Source organism: Bombus vosnesenskii, unplaced genomic scaffold (assembly GCF_011952255.1).
Source record: "Bombus vosnesenskii isolate JDL3184/JDL3185 unplaced genomic scaffold, Bvos_JDL3184-5_v1.1 scf7180000013319, whole genome shotgun sequence".
In the NCBI taxonomy this organism is placed as follows: domain Eukaryota; kingdom Metazoa; phylum Arthropoda; class Insecta; order Hymenoptera; family Apidae; genus Bombus; species Bombus vosnesenskii.
The window spans coordinates 1,500,611-1,523,001 of NW_022882964.1; the positions used below are offsets into that span (position 1 = coordinate 1,500,611).

General features: G+C 40.7%; 1 protein-coding gene across 6 annotated transcripts in view; it reads right to left on the reverse strand.

Annotated features, from left to right (window-relative positions):
• The window catches only part of LOC117235724 (pituitary homeobox x), a 44,058-nt gene extending 30,633 nt beyond the window's left edge, over positions 1-13,425 (reverse strand). For 2 of the 6 annotated variants that reach the window (XM_033498025.1, XM_033498023.1), the window contains exon 1: positions 12,622-13,422. In XM_033498025.1, the coding sequence (XP_033353916.1) occupies positions 12,622-12,913 (292 nt within the window). In that variant the 5' untranslated portion in view covers positions 12,914-13,422. Of the gene's footprint in view, positions 1-12,621 lie in introns of all 6 variants that reach the window. The other 4 variants (XM_033498021.1, XM_033498022.1, XM_033498024.1 and 1 more) reach the window with 4 other exon arrangements.
• Between the last annotated feature and the right edge of the window lie 8,966 nt (positions 13,426-22,391).

Below are 22,391 nucleotides of genomic sequence, written 5' to 3' on the forward strand. Positions count from 1 at the left end.
GGTTCTACTGTTCGTTGCTATGGATTCGTGGCAGAGTTACACGAGACGTGAAAACGGAAGATCCTCGAAGGGCGAAATGTGGCCAAAAACTATCCTACCCTTTCCTGTCAAACATTCGACATCTATATTGGTCAGTGGCTCGTGGATATTTCGTTCTGTCCGTTTACCAAGAACATCGTATATTGATCCTGGATTCTAGCGAATTTCAAGAAGAATATAGAAATGAAAAATATTAAATACGAATGTTTCGGTATTAATCGTAAAAGTATAGTTTGACAGAGTATTGTCAGATATATTAAATTACAAGCATATTTAACACGACGAGAAAATTGGTATTCTCGCGAAACTTTTATATTGAAATTACAAACGTTTTGCACCTAATCTAGAGAAGTATTGTTCGAGTATCGTTGGAATATTATTCATTATCGCAGTACACGATTATAATATTTGTGTAATTTACGATTAATAATATAATCGTTCTGAACAACAAAATAAATATTCTTGTCAATTTTCCTCTTCTTCTAAGATACAAATATCTCCGAGTGGAAGGAAAATAATAATTATTAGCAAATCATGATTAGGATATTTCTGTGTTTTATAATCGGTTTCGTTCAATACTTGTTAAACAATATATCGGTTTACTGTTTTTGTGATATTGATAAATTCAAAAAGTTTCGTTCCTTTAAATATTATTATGCACTGTGCGCCTTAAAATTTGGAAACATTTATTTCTATCTTCAATTTTTCGTTCGGTGAACCCTATCCATAAAACTTTATGGAGTACGAAAACTTCTTTTCTTCTTTCGAACGTGCTGCTATAAAATATTCAAATTTATGACACTATAATGTAGTTACCAAAGAAATATTCACTCGAAACAAAGAAATTTATATTCAGTGGCTTATCAGTTTGCGATACTACCTTTTTTCGTCATTTCAGTAAATTTTAATACCTCGTAAACAACAAATATACACAATTACACAATTATACACAATTATACACAATTTTCACCCGATGATTTTCCTTATTCTCTCAATTTTTGATACGCTGTAACTCTTACAATTTTCGTAATTTTCACGCAATAATTCACGTACTCGTCGATCGTTCTATATTGCAATATTCCAAAAATTTCTGAACTTGGATACAACCGGATGTCGAGACAATTTTATGCCGCGATATCCCACAAACACAGAACGAATAAATGAAATTTCCACGATCCGGCGAAAAGCGACGATTGTTTCGATTTTCATACTATAATTTACACACTTGCCGATTCTTCCGCATTCCGATATTGCAAAAATTTCCAAACTCGAACTCGACCCAATCCTGGACAAATTTTCCACAAACAACGAAAGGGAAAAATTTCCACAACGAAGTAAAATCTACGAGCGACAAGCTTTCGTGCGATAATTCGGACACTTGCTCTAAAATTCTGAAAATTTCCAAACTTAAATTCAACCAAAGGGAAACGTTTATTCGACGGTTCGCTTGATTTCCGAACAATAATCAACTCGTTCGCCGCTCCTTTACATTCCAACGCTACAACAATTTCTGAACCTAAATCCAAGCCAATCTTCGATCGATTTTCTGGCCGAATTTTTCCACGCATAACGAATAGGCGATAATTCTCTCAATTTTCACGCGATAATTCACGCAGCCTGTTCCCGGAGCCTTCGACCTTACCCAAATTTTCGGTAATTTTCTTTCTAAGAAAGAAGGCTTGGTAGCGTGGCGTCCCGTTGCGTGTCCTGGTTCGCACGTGTTTTCACACGGAGAAAAAATCGCGCGTCGAGGGGAGGAGGGTGAGATATCGTGGTGGACGAGCAAGAAATAAAGAAACGCGAGAGAGGCGAACGAGGAGAGGTAACTAGGGGTCTGCGTGGACAAGTTGTAACTCACAAATTTATTACTTTCCCCGTGACTTGGAGCTATTTTATGCCAAAGACAAACCGGCTGGCGCGGCGCGACGAACGCGAAGTGCCGAGGAACGACGAAAACGAATATCTCAGCTGCTTCGTCGCGTTTTTACGCCCGCGGGATATATTAGTGGATCGCTAATCCGCACGGATTTTACGGGACGACTGTGCATGCGACCGTCGACGTCGGCGTCGACGAAGAACACAGCGTCCCCGTGATACCGCCACGTTCTCCACTCGAATAAACTCCATTGATTTCGTTTCATATCGAAAGAATTTGCTCAAAGTTCTGGTTGTTGATTTTATTAAATTCATCATTTTAGATATATCTTAACGGCGATGTTTACACGACGATAAGTATAAGTTGATAAGTTGATAAAGTATCGAAATTATAATATTTTTACGCAGGTTATTGTTCAACCCTGTTCGATCCTTTGAGCCATTTTCGATCGAGTTGTATTCTTTTCTAACGTTACAAATTTTATTTGTTATATGGGTATGATGGGTATTCGTAATTTTCTATTCCAATTTTAGATTCGTGTTCGTGAATCGTTTGTACACTTCCTTGATTAATCAAACAATTCTACGAAGATTTTAATATCATTAAGACCTACGGTACATATACATATATATACATTCGTTCTTTTATTCGAAATGAAATATTACCTTTCATTCGCTGATAATGCAATCGATGTTTCCTTTTATCGGATAGATTTACTTATAGAATTAACCGCCTAAAATGTGCCAGAAATAATTTTCATTTTTCTTTTTTTTTTTCAATTTCATAACACACACAGCACCGGCGACGAACGTAGTCCATGGAAGTTATAAAACCCGGGGGATTATAATCTCCGGCGGTGCATCGTAATCTCCGATATAAAATTATCGATGGAGAGTTATTTCAGCGCTGCTTTCATTACCCGGAAATTTTACTCGCGCGGCAATAAAGCTTGTACCAATATCCGTGGCATCGATCAAGAGATATTTGGCGAGGACTGACATTTGCCGCTTGTTGATTTACTATTACAGTAATATTTTCTTTCCTAACACATTCATCTAATGGTTTTAATAGCCAACCAGTTAAAAGGTATTCACAAGGCTTTTTCCTCGATAAAGGGAAACTGAACGATCATTTTTATATTTTGTTTTCGACGTTTTTCGAACTTTTAAATCGCCCGACGAACTTTCATTTTTGTTTACTTCGGTGGTATGATTATTCGTGGAAAGATAGAAATTGGAAAGAAATTTATTCATAGGTCACTATTTAAAAATTATTTATTTAGATAAACTTTATATCACCTGTCATTCTAAAATCTATTTATCGCTGATTAGATCGCTATTGTATCTACTCGTACATCGTTTCGTTATCTTAAATGTGCGATTAAACCTATTCAATATACCTCTCTACTTTTGATAAAAACAGGAGTAATCTTCATTGAATTGAATATCTTTTGCGAAACGACGAACGATCTTTCGTCGATGCTAACAGTAATAATTATATAATAGACATTTTTCAGCTACCTTTTCATCATTTTCCGCGTACAGAATAAATTTAAGAACAAATTATGAATCTTTCGCTGTATAAGATGATAAACTATTTTCAAATAAACTTTCCACAAAAGAATTCCACGATTACGATTAACGACAAGGAAAATAGTACTCGTTGCGAAAGTATTCTCATGATTCGCCAAACTTTATGGATTATCATCAGCCAATGAGAAGGTAATGCGCGAACATAAATAAAACGGCATGTGCTGTAAAAATTGTAGGTGTTCGGTGGACCGTGTCGTGGTGCAACTCAGCGACAAAGAGGGTTATAAGGGTCGCTAAAATATCCGTATCGTGCAGCTGTGGGATCCTTTGAAAGTCACACGAAATTAGTCATTCGCACGAAATTCTTGTACCGATCTTTGAATATCATAACGTAACGTGGATTTCGTTAGCAAGAAGAAGAATCAAAAACACGGTCGTTTCTATCTCTCAAAATTGATAACTTTTATTAATAATAACTGGTTGACAATTCTATCCCAGATTACCCCCATTTAATCCCCCAGTTTCAACCCGTATAGAACCTAAATGTTATTTCTATGGCACCATCGAGCTTTTATATCGCGATAAAGAAACTGGAACTCGCGCAAAAGTTCCCTTTCCCGCCGTTGTTTTTCGGTATCTACCTCGCAAAAGTACCCGGCGACGTTCACACGTTTCCCCGAGAAGTTGACCGCACGTATTTCCTGTCCCTGCTCGGGAACACGGCCGAGAAAAACCAAAGTGTGTCACGTAGCGAGATGTGTGGCGGCGATTTTAGAGTGACGTACGAGCACGGTCGCATGGCCGATAATTACCGAGACAGCTATCCCTCGGACGTGGAGAAACGTCGGGAGGTTGAAGTACGACAGCGTGGCGGGAACACCTGTGAGCCACAGGCTCCTCGCCATCTCCGGCAGAAAGTCGCAGTCTGCCGTTACGGTCTTCGCTCCTAATCTCGTAATCCTTGGCTTCCTTAGGAAGTCGTTTATTAGTCAAGCCGACCGGTACGCTCGTCATTGGGACAACGACCGGGACGGAGTATCTCGTACGAGCCTTAAAGTCCTGCTCCACGTTTATAAATATTCGAAAACGCGCATCGATCGATGATATTTTTGGCCCGTGAGTTGTTAAGGAGCTTCGTTTTTTTTTCTCTCTCTCTCTCTCTCTCTCTTTCTTTCCTTTTCTTTTTCGGAGATTTCGAAGGGACGTACGTGTAAAATTTGTCGGCATATGTGTGAAAAATGACTCGGGATAATGATGGTGCTCTAGGTATAATAAGTCGTCTTTAGGGTGCAGTTGTTTATTTTAAAGCAACTGTTGGAGAAAGTCGTTGCGACGATGGATCGTATGTTCGTCTTTGTCGTAGATATCGTCTTGAATCCGTGGTTGCGGTTTTGTTTGATTCTATATGGGTAATATTTTGATCGATATATCGCGGTAGATTTCGTCTTTCAACCTTTTAAGATGGAATTTACAACGCTATTTACGAGATTAACGGTCGATTGTCGCTTGATTATTCAACCCATTAAGCGCTATTTGCTATTTCTTTTACCCTTATTCAGTTACATACGACAAACGAGGTTCGTATAAACAGAATTCTATCGTCCTTAGAATTAAACCGGAACTAATCATGAAAGAAATTATAGAACACGTAACTCTAAAGAAATAAACTTTGATCAACGTTAACGGACCATATTCCATAAAAAGAACGCTCGTTTCAAACATTGTACCTTCGTATTAACTTTATTAATTCTCTAAAAGTGATCTATTAAAAAGACGACAGATTTAATTTTCTACAGAGCGTATTAATCGAATGTTGCAAACGCGAGATACAGAATATTCTAAACTATCAAAGAATTAATGTTACAAAGACAACGTCTTTGAGGAGAGTTAGTATCCCTATATGCATCTTGTCAAGTCAGGATAAAGCACGATCGTTTGCAAAATGATTTGCAAGTCCTTCGAAGAAACTCGCATCTTTCCGAGAAGAAAGCGGTGACGGGTACGCGCGAGTGTCAAGGAAAATGTCGCGTTTGTTTGTTCGGACGTGGACACATCGAGGACGAGCGATTCCGTGGATAGGGTTCGGTAGCTCTTGTCAAGCAATTTGTTTAGTTTCAACTTGACACAAGGGCGAGAGCACATGGAACCGATAAGTAATCTGAGAGGCAGTGTGTCTTTCGAGTTTAACACGCGTGTCACAAGCGTTTCGGAAAAGTTCATGGATAGAATGTCTTCGGGAGACCTTTCAGACGGCCTGGCGCTACCGAGGGAAACCCCCTATAGCTCCTATGAAAATTAATTGGAATCTAATCCGCTCGTTTCCTCTCTTCTTAGCTCATTTTTCTATGCAAGAAATTATCTAGGATAAAAATAAATTGGAATACAAGCGAAGGACGTTTCTTCTTACCAAATATAGTCTCGAGAAGATCAAATTAAAATTAAATTATATAAAAGAACGTATTAAACATATACGTGATAAAGAAGGGATGTATTGAAATTTATATTTTATTTTCGCTAGAAAATAACAATTTTATTCGAGGGGATGTCTGTGTCATCGTCATAAAGCAAGTTAATATTCTCGTAAAATGATACACAGCTGTAATGACGAAGACGGTGATTTTTAAGACGATTAAACGAATCGATTGAAAGTAGTTCGTCTTACGCGTAACAGCAAAAGAAAGAGAGAGAGAGAGAGATACGTTATAATCCAATGTTCTATTTACTCGCTTTCGTGGCTATTTATGAAAACATCGTGATAATTATACGTATATTCTAGACAAGATAATTCACAAATACAAAACGATATATGACAGTAGTAATATTCTAAAATGATATAATAGTACTGACTTATAAAACGTATCGTAAAATATAACTTAGCGTTATCAGAATATTTCATAGATACGGCACGCTTTCAAAAACCGAGATTCGTCTTTGTCAAAACCTGCCTATCACGGTCCTAACCACGTATCCTGCAATTAATTTGACAGCATCACCAGAGCTCTATAACAAAATAAGAGCGAGATATGCCGTTCGTTGGTGCAGTTTGTAGAGGCTAGAATTAACTTCGTAGAAAGACCTGCTATATTTTGAGGTGCTTCTAGGATTACACCCTTAAAGACCGCAAGTTTCGCGGCGGTTCGATGGCTTCGGGGTTCCCCCGGTTCTCACACATCGGCACGCACAGAAAATTTCCTCGGCGAAACGATCCCCGACACCGAGCCAGCCCACTTCAATCGAAACCCACTGAGTATACAAACCTTGTTTCTGAGGTAGGCGTCCTCCGACCGTGCCACCAGCGCCAGCTGAGATAATGGGAAGGAAATCAGTTCATTTCTATGTTGATCCCACGGGCTTGGTTCCTGTCGCGCTTAGAAGAGCGCCACGATTGCCTCGGTGATCGAGAAAATCGAGGCAGAAAATCAGCTTGATAGCTCGGCTCATCGTCCGACTTAACTGTTTCTGCCGAGTCTATAATGTTCCTACTCTCGCAGACGGTCGTCTATAAAATCGACGATTTATCGAGGCACCGAGGTTTTTCTTACGAAAGTGACTGATCGTTTGTCCTTCGCGAGAAAATCAAGTTTCAATTGGAGAAACGGTATGGTAGGTTTATCGATGGACAAATTCAAAATATCAATTCAATATCGGAAGACGAGTATGTACACGGTATCTTCCGGGAAATCAACTACCCGTTCGTTTTTCTCGAGAAAACGATTATTTTTTTTTCTTTTTTTATACGAGGATAAGCGGCAACGTAGCACGTAGTTAACCGCGTTATTAATCGAGAACATTCTCTGCAATAATTCCGCACACGTTACAATTCATAGGGTGCGTGATGGAGGCTAAAGGGAGAACGATACGTCTTATTCGGGTGGCGCAGCGATCTGAAAGATTGCACGTCTAAATGCCAATGAGTCTGCGGTCAGAAGAGTTCTACCGTGGCTTCCCTAGGGAAACCTAGCGGCTAGCCGAGCAATTTGTCAACACCATTAGACGATGGCAACAAGGGTTGACTTTGGCGCATCTGCCAGCGGATCTCGCGCAGCCATCGCCGCAACAAAGGGGTAGTTAATGACTATCGGGGGTATTCCGATCGAAAACCCGGTACCAGACCGTATGCCAGCCTGTTGACAAAATATCGGGATATTGCCATTGACCGAAAGGGATAACAGATTTGTCAAAAGGGTCCTTTTTCTATGAATTGCCCGTGAAGAAATCGAATTTTCAAACTGGACACGTATGGGGACGGTTATCGATCCGATTTCCCTTCTTTCACGTTGTTTTGCATTAATGGCATGTTAATAAGAACTTCGGCGAAAGCGAAATGTAAATGCGGCTTTACTTTGGGGGGGGGGGGGGGACGATATTGGAAAATAAATCGGACGACAGATGATCCGAGTTTGTCCGATATTTGAATGGGGAAAATAAGGTTAGAGATAACGAGAGCTGGTAGAAAGTGAAGTTCGTATATCCATTTAAACAATACCACTGCCTCCGACATCAAATAACTGAAATTATCTTTCGCAAACTAAATAATAATATTATAATAAAAATAATATTCCTTCGGATTAAACGGAATCGAAGAATCCTTTCACAACCACTAAATTCTTATTTAATATCGCAAGAACGCGAACTTCCAATTTTTCATCCGAAACTCAAAGAACAGATACTATCTACACCCGAGGTATCATTCAATTCCGCAAACCTCTACCTAACGATAAACAAATTTCTAACTGAGATCGAAAACGAAACGCGCTTCGTCAGATCAACGATCCACCTCGAAGCAAGCGATCATCCGAACCAACTCGACGAACTAAGCGAAACAATTCTCGTAAAAATAACTCCTCTTGGCTCGTTCGGATCCAAAGATCCTGGACCGTTCAACCTTCTAACGTATCGAATTCTCGTCAAATCGATCGGACGGATAGAGAGTAGTACGCGAAACGTAGGAAAGATCGCGATTCCGCAAACGAATGGAACGGAGAGTACCTGCGGTCTGGAAGTGGGAACTGCCGGCTCTGGGAGTGAAACTGAAACGGGGATAGGTGGGATGCCATTGGAATAAGATCGGGTTTAGCCGCAGTGTCGGGTTCGAGCCCCGGATAAGTCTGCCTTATCCCGATAAGCCGGTGAGTTAATGAATCACAAAACAGGTGGTGGCGCCACTGAGAGATCGTCTTCGTCCTCGACTCGTTGCTACGTGCAGCTTGATTTCTCGCGAGATCGACGAAACGATGACGCTCTTTTCCCTATTCTATTTTTTTTTTTTTTAATTGTTCTTCCTTTTCGATTATCTTTCCTTTCGAGGATCTTACAGCTTATAAGGAACTATACCGGCTGATATACTCGGTGGAATTCGGCCTTCGATGTTTGTTCACGCGTCCCTTGTCTCCGATTTTTATCTCGGTCTCGAAACTACCGTTCGTGTGTTTCATTTTCTCGCTATGAAAAATTAGGACGCCACGTATGCTTTACACGATTTGGAACCACCTAAGAAAGGCTTCCTCGGCTGAGAGACGAAGATAAGAAGGGAACCTCGTGTTCGTAGATTTACGAAAAGTATCACGAGAAATACGATTTTACCTGATATGTCGTTTCGACAGTCGAGTAGAGAGGACACTCGCGGTGGAAGAAATTTTGCTACTGTATTTGGAGAATCCGTGTAGCTATCGATCTGATGTAATAGTATGTGATACTATAACGATCGTATTACGCGATATGGTAGCGTTTGCTTTGAAAATCGTATATTTTTGATGTTAAGAAAAGAAGCGAAAGCAACAGCCGCTCAAACGCGTTAACGACATTCAGTAATGGTAATTTAAAATTTCTCATCTCCGTACGATATGTACACGTAAGAACGTTTATCTCTGGATGTTTAAATAATTAAGGACACCCTTGGAAGCTGACGATATACCGAACGGCCCATGTATATTTCAATATTTTACACTATTTTAGGCGATGGTAATTTCTGGCGATTGCATTAACACAGGAACGAGGCCGAAATTTCATTCGTCATGTCGTATCAAAGCTGGAATAACACGATGGGTGCGGTGCTTATCAAAGCTATTCGTACTAATATTTTATCTGTGCTCCGCTGGCACTTGACAAAAATCAACGTACAATGTTGCTTTATCGCTCGAAAATATTCAGCGAGATTGCAACAGGAACGTCATATATTGTTTATAGCGTGTACTCGATATTTCTACCATAGGAACATGACTTAAATTGTGTTGGTACTTCGAGCCGTCGAAAAATCCTCCGATACATTTATACGCGTCATTCGCCTACAAATTGGCAATTTATCGTCGCGTAAAATAAACATCCAAGTCAGAAATATAATCGATAAAATTCATTCGGCAAGTCGATCAATTCTGTCGTTTCTCCTATCGAATTCCGTTGCTCTAATTTTTCAGAAACGGCACGCTTTTACGTTCGCTCGACACATCGATGCAACGAACTGACGCAACGGCGAAAAGTAGAAACGAAGCAACGTGCAAGCGTTAATCTTACTTCGCACACGTGCAAATTTGCTACGACAAACGATACGAGATTTTCTGAAAAGATGCGCGATAACGCGAACGACGCAGTGAGACGATTTAAGAGCAGGGAGGTGCTCGACTATATTTCTCGCGTTCGAACGTCGATGATATCGCAAATAATAAAATCACGTGAGTTGTCAAGTTCCCCGCTACAAGCGATTATCGCCGATATTACCAGCCGACGAAGAAACAAGGAATGTTCTTCCGTCGTATCGGTGCTTCGATCAAGACACGCGAAAAAAGGCTATTGTACGTAGGTACTTCTGACAACTCTTACAAAATCTACGTACAAAATATATCTCGAACACTGCACTCAAATTTAATCCGTATTGTTAATCCTTACGATTCTTTCATCCTTCGATTTACGCGACTTCGATTTAAGATACAACCTCGCGTTCGGTCGAAACGAGTTAAGAAGAAAATCAAGAATGACGAATTGCGTTTAAAATGATCTACGGCGATGTCGAAGTAGAATGGCGATTTCAATTCGATCGATACAACTGTCAGTCAGTTTGATAAAAAGGACGACGAAGACGTTGAAAGGACACTGATCCGGTTATCAGTTGCGTGCCATGTGATTTGGAAATTCTATATTCCTACGACCGTGTCTTTTAATTCTTCCGAGTTTATTCATTTATAATTGCGTTACTCTTTGCTGTTCGTTGAATAACTTGACGATCGTTTCTTTCGAAGTACTTCTCCTTTTCAAATCAAAGATAAATTCTTTGAGATAGTTTGTACAGATTCCTAGAAAGATTAATCGTTTATTATGAAAAGTAGTTTTAGAAAAATCGGAGCAAACGATAATTTGATGATACACGAATAAGACGGATAAGATTAACAATATTTTATCTGCCACTGTCTAATTTAAAACGACGTTATTTTAATTAATCGAACCCGAATTTTCCTTGACAATTGCTGCATTTAATATCCAATTATTTGCATATAATTACGTCATTTGTTAACGACTCGACCCAATCAATTAGAATTTCCTTTTTTCATAAGCGAAGACAACGTTTCTATCACAGTGTGATTTGGAAATTCCGATATAGCGTAAGAAGAAATTTTTCCCGGCGATTAGCGATCGAGATAGTTCACGCGAAGCAGGTTATAAAAATATTTTCCTACAAATGGGACAACAACCTCGAGTAAACGTTGCTACTTTCTACGCATTGATAAGTACGCTAGATGAATTTCAGATGCACGCTACAGCTATTATTTTGTATAGCTAACAAGTCACGCGATAAGCGATATTTGTTTTTTACATTCAAGGTGCAAATAAATATTTGATAATAAATACAATTGTAATAATTGCGGGTATCTTCGACTTCGAAGCGAACAGAAAGTACGACAATGTAATTTCATTGTTAGATAAAAAGATACAGGTACTTGAATAGAGATGTAACTATTATTTTATCTTTATGTCGTCTAATCCCCGAACAAAGACACTTTATGTCTAAATATTTTGCAGAAAAATAAACGTCTAAAAATTATTCCAATCCTAACGAAATAAAATTCATTTCCAGGATCATGATAAGCATAAGTTTTAAGTTTAAAGTATTTAAATAAAACTCTGCTACCAGGTAGATTCAAATTAAACTTTCACGTCGCGATAAAACTTTTGCCACGTTTGAACTGCCTTCGTTTCGAATAATTAAATCGTCCACCAAACAATCGAGGGACTATCGTACAGTTAACTTTTAATTTCTATGTTTCATCCAGATATTCTAAAATGAACGTTGGATTACGTAAAAGTAAAAAGCAACGCGATCGTCTTTGCACGATATATTTTTCGTACAATTAAAGGAGGAATCGACCAACGTATACAAGCTATAAGACACTCAAGTGGAACGATAAGTAATATTGGAGTACTTTGAAGCATTGTTACCAAACCTCTTACAACAGTAACACTCACGGAACAGCACAGTATCGATCAAACAATTAATAAAATCTATCAAGATCTAGTTTCGCTCGAATCGTGTAATATAACCTAATTAATTTTCGTCTAAAAATACTCGTGTATCGCTAGCCATCCTCGCAGCTATATAAAGAACATTTCCTTATCGCTAGATTGCGGATGTTTATGCATTCGTAAGAAATTTAAACGTACAAAAACGACATTCCTGTGTTTGAATAAAATAAACGGAATATACACGACATATGAAATATTTAAGGTGAAAAGAAAAAGAAAAGAAGAAAATGTATCTAAACGCGTAAAATATATTCAAAGTAAAAGTATCTATCTCGAAATATATAAAATATTCAAAGTAAAAAGAGAAATATAAACAGGCATAAAATATCCAAAGTTCTCGTTACGATGTTTAGTAAGTAAAACGAATCTTTCTTTGGATGCTATTTCTATCCGCAAGGACAGGAATTTGCATAAACATGCCCGATCTATATCCCAGCACTAGCAACACTTTTTCATCACACGTATCACGTTGGATTTTAATCTCCGTCGAATCTTCCTCGCTGCAAGACTCGAACCAAGCTTCATCTACCGCGAAAACTTCGAAAACACTGTACAATCGCTCATTTCCCTCGTTCTCCGATTTCCTCCGATCAGACTCTTAGATTCATCGTCGCGAAGGAAGAACGCGGGTCGAAACGACCCTCGATATTGTGACCGACTCACCACGTTTCAGCTTCTCCAGCGGTTCGTGCAGTTGATGGTTGGAATTGTGCAACATGGACGCGTCGTGGTGCGAGTTTCCGTGAAGATCGTGATGGTGCATCGTTGCTTGAAGATGATCGCCGTGGAGGCCAGCCATGGAACCCGCGGCGGCAGAGTGCTGATGGTGCTGGACCGACAGGCCGGTCGTCGATCCCGTCACGAGATCTTGAAGACACAGATCCGTGTTCCCGCCGCCTCCTCCTCCGCCCCCGGCTAGCTCGAGGCTCCCCCCGCCCCCGCTGCCCCGCTCCATGCTGTAGAAGGTTAACGTCGTGTTGACTGATCTGTACAACGCAACGCAAGATCAACCGAGCCCTCGCGAGGCCGTTTGTCGCGCGAAATCACGTCGATTCGGCTCGTGTTTCCAATTTGCCCTCAGGAACCAGGCATTCGAGTCGAACGCGCGCTAGATTCCACTCCGTTGCACGCTTTTACTGGCGACGGCCGTCGGCCGGAGGCATCCGTTTGCACCAACGATTTCTCCCTCTGCGTCAGAGCTCCAACGAATCAAATTTGATTCCAATTTGGCGATTTATGGTCGTTATCGGTGACGCGAGTAGTGATCGTGCTTGCACAGAGAACGCTTGGTGACTAATTTTGGTAGTTTTCGTCATATGGTTCGGTTGAACAGCTCGTCGCGGATCACGTGGAGACGTCCGAACGTTATCTGCGTTCCGTCGCTACGCGTCGGATAGAATTGGACGAGCGAGTTTCTGCGTTTCTGTGGTTAACGACACTGACGATGATGTCGGAGCCGGACGACGACGGTGGTAGGTGTTCGTTCTCATGGATCGTATCTTGCGTTTGAAACGAAGAAGAGCCAGGTTAACGCACGTGCTCCAACGCGGTACGTTGGTAGAAGCGACCGATAAATCGGATAACCACGGATGCACGATGAGTTACGTAAGGATCGAGAAACGCGGTTGAAACAGTGGAATAGAAAAGTAGGTTAAAGAGGTCGCACTATGATCGCCATAGATTGCACGCACTGTGATTCTTGGGTATTCCTTTGACAGGCGATCGTATTGTTTACGTACGATGAAAACCGTGTGTCGCGTAGCGTTCGAATCCTTACGCGGGTACTTGCCAACGCGTGTTCGATTCGCAAGGACGTGGACAGTCACCGATCTTCGATAAATTCTACTTTTTCCGATCGACGGCTGAGTCGCGAATCTCCGTAAGGAATCCAGCTGATCAGGTACAAAGGCCACGGTTCTCTGTTCTCTGTTCTCTTACTCGACACTGAAACTTCGATGCAACAACAGCGACAGCTCGACGTTTACAGGCCCGAAGAACGAATCCTCGCGAAACTGACTCTCACGACAAATTCCGCGTCACTGCACTGTTTCCAGCCGCGTGTTCGAACCGATCACAGCAGAGAACTTAGGTGTACGTGCGTATATCCAGTCGTGGAAGGATCACCACCGAGTATCGCGACACCGGCAACGCCGGACAGAGCAACACCTCCGACACGTATCTCGATACCGGTCACTGGACTCGCGATCGTTGACGCGCCAGCGGGACTCGCACCAGAGATTTCCACCCACGCGGTTCACTCGGTAGCTCGCGCCGATGATAGCGTGGAAAATCGAGCGCGGGATCCGCGCCGTGACATCGCGACGATCGACGACCGGAACCTTTCAGCTCAAGTTGAACGTGGCGCGCCGGCTACGTTCTCGTCTCGCTCGTCTACCTCGGTCTTCTCGCCTTAACGGGGCACGCGTTAAGGAACAACAGACAGACACACAGCGTGTAATAGAAAGAGAGAGGGAGGAAGACAGACGAAGGAAGCGTAAGAAAGCGCGAGTGGTGCTGCAGGTCGCGGTAGTATAGCCGGTTTTCGTAGTAGATGGAACGTGTAGTGGCCGCGCGTCGGTAGTAGGTGGGTCCGCCAGGCTTAGCCGGTTGAGCCTTTCGGACTGCCTGCCGGCTTAAGTCTCTAAGTCGGTAAGCCGAGCGGATCTAGTGGTCTTGGCTGGTGCACTGGCTGCCTGCTAGCCTGTCTGCCTTCCTTGCTTGCCGGGCGGCTTGCCTGACTGTCTGACTGCGCCTCGCCCTGGCTCGCTCGCTCTTACTCCCCTCCATCCGTTCCTTCTCTCTTCAGCTCTCCCACTCCGCTTTCGTTATCTCCCTCAAAAGTCTATCTCGCTCGCACCGCTACGATCTCTCGCGTCTTCGTGCCCCGTTTCATCCCTCTGGTTACCGTGGCCACCGTCCTTCTCCCTCGTCCTATCGCTCCCCACTTTGACCCGCTCGTTTTCGTCCTTTCTCGCTTTCTCCGTCTCGTCGAACGCTGTCTTCCTTCGCATTTTCTATCACACACACTCTCTCTCTCTCTCTCGCGCGCGCGCCTCGTTACACGATCTCTCACGCCTGTATCCGTCACCTCGTCCCCGACACTGCTCGATTGGACGACCCCGCGGCTTTCTCTCTCGCTCGCGCTACCCCTACCCGATATCGCGCCACGTTTCGTCTCGTTTCCTCGTTGCCGCGATCTCTCACGCCTGTGCCTCTCTTTTCCGTGCCAGTCGTGTCCGAAACAGTCACCGGTTCGCCTATGTTCGGTATCGTCGACGCACCTCTCTTCATCTACCCCCACTTGCAAACGGCGCCCCTCCAACAACATCCAAGTCCGCCCCTCCTACGTGCACACCGATCTCTCGTCTCTCCCTCGATCCAGCACGCACACCACGCACCCTCTGTCCTTCCCTCTACCTTTCTCTCTTCCTTTCTCTCTTCCTTTCCCTCTTTTCCTCTTTTCCGCGCTTCACGAACCTCGCGTACCTTCTGATTATCATTTGTTTCTTTCCGTTGACGTTTGTCGCCTTGGATCGTCATGAGTTGCTTTAATCTCTAACGACACGCTCAACGTGACACTCTACGATGCACGTATATATAGCTGCGTATATAGTTGAAAGGGAAAAAACACGTGGACGTAGTTCTTCTCCGTATCGAAGAAAAAAAATTTGCCTCTCTAGTACGGTGATACGATTTTAATAGTTTGCACGAGATTGATAACGTCGGTGTTGCGATCGCGTTTGATTCGCCGCCTCCGCCATCTTTAACTCTTACGCGATGTAAAATTCAGATATAACGTAGAAAATCTTCGCCGAGATACCGTGATTCGAGTCGAGCGTATGCAGTTATCGGTCGTCTTATCTGTCGAAGCAAATACCTATCTTCGTAGACTTAGACTGCCTCTGTGCTGGGCGTTTCAAGCGAAATGGGGAGGTGTGTCGTATATTGGCTGCAAATTTCATCGAAAAAATCACCAACGATGTCCCGTGTAAAGGGCGGAAGAAATTTTCTACTTTGTTACTGAGAATTACAATTTCGAAATTTTCCATACAATTTCTTTGATTCTACGAAGCTTTTCGTACAGATTCGTCCCGTTTCAGTCTCGGGTAGGTGTATTATGATGTTTTAATTTCTATAAATCGACGGACACGGAAAACTCTACGTGCGTAAGTAACACCTCTATACGGTTTAGAGATAATTACACGGTTAATTTTCTAATTTCATACGGACCAGACGATGATTAATTACTTTCGCACGATTAAAAGCAGCAATCGTCGTCCTTGCAATAGTCTAGAATCTAATCAGATTACGAAAAATTCCAGAAGTGAAATACACCGTTCGAATCGGCCATTTACAAACAATATTTTATCTACGTTTGTCTTATCTTATTTCGAGAATGCCGAGTGACCATGTCGTCTAACTTGCTCGTAAAAATAACTTAAGCCTCGATTGAAAGGTGTGGAATTAATTAATCGCGTATTCTGGTATTGCTAATTAATTAATACGACTGGTAAATCGATATCAGAAGGAAACGAGAAAAAGATATTTTGGTGGAACGAAACGTACGTGATAATTTTATTGGATACACTTGTAGCGGAAAATTATTTCATTAAAATTACACGCGAAATCAATGGAAAATATTTCGACTTTTATTCCGCTATCTTTCACTCTTTATTACATAATGTGTATCGTTCGATGATATTATTTGTTTTATCATCGGTATATTTCATCACTGTCCAAATAATTTCTTCAAAATTAATGCGAACGTCATCGAAGCACGAAAACAATAGGCATTCGTCATCGAGGTATCTAATTTACGATACTTACAACAATTGGAAAGTATCTTTATTTTTGCGTTACGAGTTACATGTAACTCAACAGAACGGAAAACAGAGAAAATATTAATCGTGGTAATTCAAACTCTATCTGCAAGTTTTACGGATGAAAATCAATAAAAAATTTTGCAAACTGTTCGATCTTAACTAAAAATGTCTTACATCTACGATTGGATCAAATATAACAGCTAAAATATACAGTGACTACGGATAGTATCTACTCTAACTTTTGTATACTAATTGATTAGGTTCAAGTTAATCGATACCTATTTTCGCGTAACCACGAACAATGGATACCTACAGTAAAAATGAAATATACGTACTTACATAGAATCCTCTAAAAAACGAAAACGCTTCACTGGAAAATAAGCATAGTATATGTCTAAGAAAAGGAAGGAAATATCAAAGAACCCTAGAAAAATCTCCAACGTCATACAACTATCCACCGTAGGAAAATTCCTCTTGCGAACGTTCGCAAAATTCCAAGCGAGACCGACTACTTATCCAGCACACCGTAAAGACGAACGTAAAACCGAGGATTCAAATGAACGAAACGACAGACCACACGAACAAGCACATAAAGTTCGATAGAGTCTCGAAGCATTCGGTGATACGTGCGCAATGCGCAATCAGCGGTGACGTTGAGTCGCGGCGATCGACGGCCAGCAACGAAGAGAACCGCGAAGAACCTGAAGATCGCGAAGGACACGAGGAGAAAGATAAACGCGGCGAATGACAAAGCGGATGATTTGGCGGTCGAAAAAGGGAGAAAGTCTCGGAGACGAGGTTGGAAGCGGAGCGAGGATCCGCGGAGCGACGAAGATGAGAGAGGCCAGTCGTAGGAAGACGGGCACGCAGAAAACGAACAGGAGCACGACGACGATACGAGAAGCGGGTGGAGGCTGGTGTAGCGGCAGTACATACGTCAAGGTACGAACAGAGACCGCCATCCCCGGGATCCCCCTAACGCCTCGGCAAAAGTAGAAGAGACAAATGACAAGGTGGCCACGCCTACCGCGTCGCGGCGTGGGCGTCGGGTATGCTTGTGTGAGTGTGACTTCGATAGAACGTAGTGGGAGAGACGCCGGCGCTGGTGGGATTCGTGATATCCGAGGGACGAAGGGGTAACCGTCCAGAGTGTTTCCTGATTTTTGAAGCGGCCGACCGAGTTATGGACGTCCCTGCTCGGCTCCCGTCTGCCGAGAATTAATGGTCGATGTCTGTTAAGAATGCGACCGCAAATGGGCAGCCGCTTTCAGTCGCTCGACGACGTCTCTTTCTCGATTGATCGACGCCAGTCGATTTCCCTTTTCTACCTTCTGCCTTCTCCTTTCTTCCCTGCTTCTCGATTCTTTGTTTAGGTTCCTCTAGGTCTTTTAGGACCGATTTAATTCGTTCGAGCGCGTTGTAGGTTTTCGATCAAAGTGTTGGGAATCGTTCTCTGCAAACGTTGCGCAGGTTGTGGTGGAAGAAAATCAGACGTAGTTGGATTTGTCTTTTCTTTTTTATTGACCGAACACGTTGTACGTTCTGGACAGAGTGTCGTAACGTTCTTTGAAAACTTTTGGCGCGAGTCGCAATACACGGGAAGATAAAGTACGGAGAAGAAGGATCTTGGAACAGGGAGTAGGAGTCTTTTTGAAAAAGTGTTTCTTCCTTCGAAGAAGTGTCGTATGGTTTGTGAGAAGTTTCGATGGAAATCGCACTTCACAGCGGAATAACTCGATCGTATTCGGTTTTTTTTATCTTCAATTTTGGGACTCCAGGTTTGTAGGAATTAATATTCTTTTGGATACGTTGTACGCGTGTTTCCATTTCGTAACACCAAGCGTTGCATCGTCGGTTGAAGATCGCAGTGCAAGTCGCGAGCCAGAAAAATATGTACAATATCGAAAAAAAAGATATATATCCAGAAACGTATCTATGTAGGAGAAGAATAAAAAAAAAGGAATTGAGTTCCAAATTCCTTCCTGTCAATATTATATATATTTTTCTAGCTCACGACTTGCATTATATGTATATATATATAGGTCGTAGTATAATCAAAATAGTATAGTCAAAAGACGTTGTATTATTTTCGATGAAGAATCGCTTCTTGAAAATTTCAATCGAAGCCGTAGTCCGTAAGAAGATAAAACATAGGTATCTACGGAAGCAGAGGAAATTCGGAATTCAACTCTGTTCTTTATTTCATAATCACTGACAATTTTTTATTGTATTTTATTTTGTTAAATCGTCGATTAAACTCGTAACTCGTAAGAAAATAAGACGTACACAAGAAAGAGTTTCTTTCTTCATTCTTTATCCAGATTCTTATAACAACGTTGCAAAGTTAATCAGAATTTTTTAGATACGTTGTATATTTTCAACAGTGTCGTATCGTTTTTTTTCTTTTTTTTTTAATAATAATTGTCATAATTCATAAGACGAGACGTAGAGAAGAAGGAGTTTGACGTCGTTTCGGCGATGGTAATTTGCAACGAGGCAAATCGTCGATCGGAGTTTGAGTGCGATATTGGTTCGCTTATGCGAAATGAAATACGGGCGAAATATATGAATATGCACAATATTCCTATTTATTGTAATGCGGTAGCAATTGAAGGATTATAGATTATCTGCGGATGCAGTCGATCGACACAGGGGCTTTGCGGCTGACCCGAACATGTAACTACCGCACAGTCACCGACTATTCATAGTTGCTTTCATGACACGTGGTTATATAGCAGAATCAAATCGTACGATTATGAAATTAACAGAAATTTCCAGGAGGAAATTAATTATCTCTCGTTATCCAATTTTTCTGCGTGCCGTTACGTTATTACATATTTATAGAAAAATATCGGTAGAAATGATAGAAGCGAATCGGCCAACTGTATTTCACAAACTGTGCGTGTAATCGATCGATTTATGGTATATTTCTATCGATCTTATATTACGTATTTTTATAAATTCTTCGAGTAAATCAGCTTTTCATTTTCGGTAAACAGCGGCAGATTTTTCTTTATCGAGAATTCAGAGATATTAATTCTAATTCTACTAACAAGCATCGTTTGAGAAGACGATTTAAAAAGATGCTTTGAGAAGTTGGTTCTTTACACTGTCCTTATAAGATAATCTTTATAAAACGTGTTCATAGCTTCTAATCCGCGACGGATACTTCGAAGCCATTGCCGCTTATTCCGAACAATCAATTTTAGATAATCAATTTAACAAAACGCGAATTTTCAAACGATCCATCTTAATCGTACCTATAATAATCAGAAGAAAGAAACGATCAGGTAGAAATTTGAGCTTACGTTCTGAAATCAAAGATGATGTATTACGATAATTACTGGCTCTAAAAATGAAACTTTATTGCATGGACGGATAAACAGATAAGCGTATAAGTAAATATTACATATCGTAATATTCGATATTTTTAGAACATTGAAATTCGAGATTTTTTTCAAATGCGAGATCTATTTCTGTCGATATTATCCTACGATCTTAAATTAGCTACGTTACTGTAACTGGCATTATCTAATGAAAAATGGACGTTTTAATTGTCCTTCTAACGTGTCTCCATTGTTATTTATACTTGTCATTTGCTTGATATCGGTGAAACGATACCCATAAACTCGGTTATTGCCGGGATGCCATAAAAGGATAAGATAGACATTTATCAGCTACGAATGGCTGGTTATGCGTTTAACAGCGTGACTTCGATATAACTATCCGGTTGACGTTCAATGTTATTCAAATACCGCCAAATGGCCGTTTATTTTGCACCAAGCCAAATAATGAAAAAATAGAAGACGCGTCGTATAAAGCGTTACGAAGCTATTTTCCCAAAGGATATTAGAAACAGAGATGAATTTTCTTCTAACGTTTTCAAAATCAGATAAAACTTCTCGAATATTGTTATAAAATTATGCGACACTCTTGCACGCTTGAACTAATATTACTAGTGAAATTTTAATTTCCTTAGATGTTTAGTCTTAACGAAACGATTAAAATTTTATGAACCAGAAATCGTCAAAGTATCTTATTGTAAACGTAAAATTATAAATTTATAGAAGGGACGTTGTACCTTGTAACCTGCGATAATCCAAAAAAATATTATTTTTAATTTAAAAAATCAGACAAAATTTCTTGAATATATTATACAATTATGCGACACTCTTGCACGCCTGAACTAATATTCCTAGTGCAATTTTAGGCAAGTTTTCTTGTACGTTTAGTTCTAATGAAACGACTGAAATTTTACAAATTAGAAATCGTCTAAAGTATATCTTATTGTAAACGTAAAATTATAAATTTATAGAAGGGCAGTCTATATCTTGTAGCCTGTGATAATCCAAAGACTCTAACTGTGACGATCTAAAAACTATTTTACTTCTTTTGCCCAACTGGACACGTCGGTTACATATGCGCACGTTCTCTTCTTTTACGACTTATTAAATTAAATCTAAATTAATCTTGAAACGTCACTATAAAAGTGTGTGATAATCCAAAAACTCTGTGACGATCTAAAAACTATTTTACTTCTTTTGCCCAACTAGACAGATCGGTTACATATACGTACGTTCTCTTCTTTTACGACTTGTTAAATTAAGTCTAAATTAATCTTAGAACGTCACTACAAAAGTGTGTGATGATCCAAAAACTGTAACCGTGACGATCTAAAAACTATTTTACTTCTTTTGCCCAACTGGACACGTCGGTTACATATGCGTACGTTCTCTTCTTTTACGACTTATTAAATTAAGTCTAAATTAATCTTGAAACGTCACTACAAAAGTGTGTGATAATCCAAAAACTCTGTGACGATCTAAAAACTATTTTACTTCTTTTACCCAACTAGACACGTCGGTTACATATGCGTACGTTCTCTTCTTTTACGACTTGTTAAATTAAATCTAAATTAATCTTGAAACGTCACTACAAAAGTGTGTGATAATCCAAAAACTCTGTGACGATCTAAAAACTATTTTACTTCTTTTGCCCAACTAGACACGTCGGTTACATATACGCACGTTCTCTTCTTTTACGACTTATTAAATTAAGTCTAAATTAATCTTAGAACGTCACGATATAAGTCACGCGATAGCAGCAAACGAATCGAGCACAAGTAGAAATATTGAAAAATTACAATTGGCAATTTAATCTTCATGCAAATCACGATACGAGCCAAATGTTTGAAAGTGATCGAAAAGAAAGTTTCATAAAGACCTTGGAACGGTATGGTCAGGAAATCTCGCGCTCCTTGTAATCCAGTTCGCCGACGAAATGTTAAGACTTCGCGAGTAAGGTTCATGACGAGAGTCGTGAGATTTATGCTGTTCGAATCCTACGATTTGTCTTCTTACAGCTTACTTTTATAAGACCGTTCCTTGCTTAGGTGCTTGTTGCCGTATTACGAGAGATCAACGAAATTGAATTTATTTCAACGTTCGTACGTGTTCTTACCCCGTGGACATATTCCAAGTCACATAAGTATGTATGCTCTCTTTCTCTTTTCGCGGAATTTAAAGGAGAATACAGGTTACCGATACACGTTACGAAATACATATTTGTACAATTATGTTCTTACATCGCGACTTAATCTTTCCATCGTTG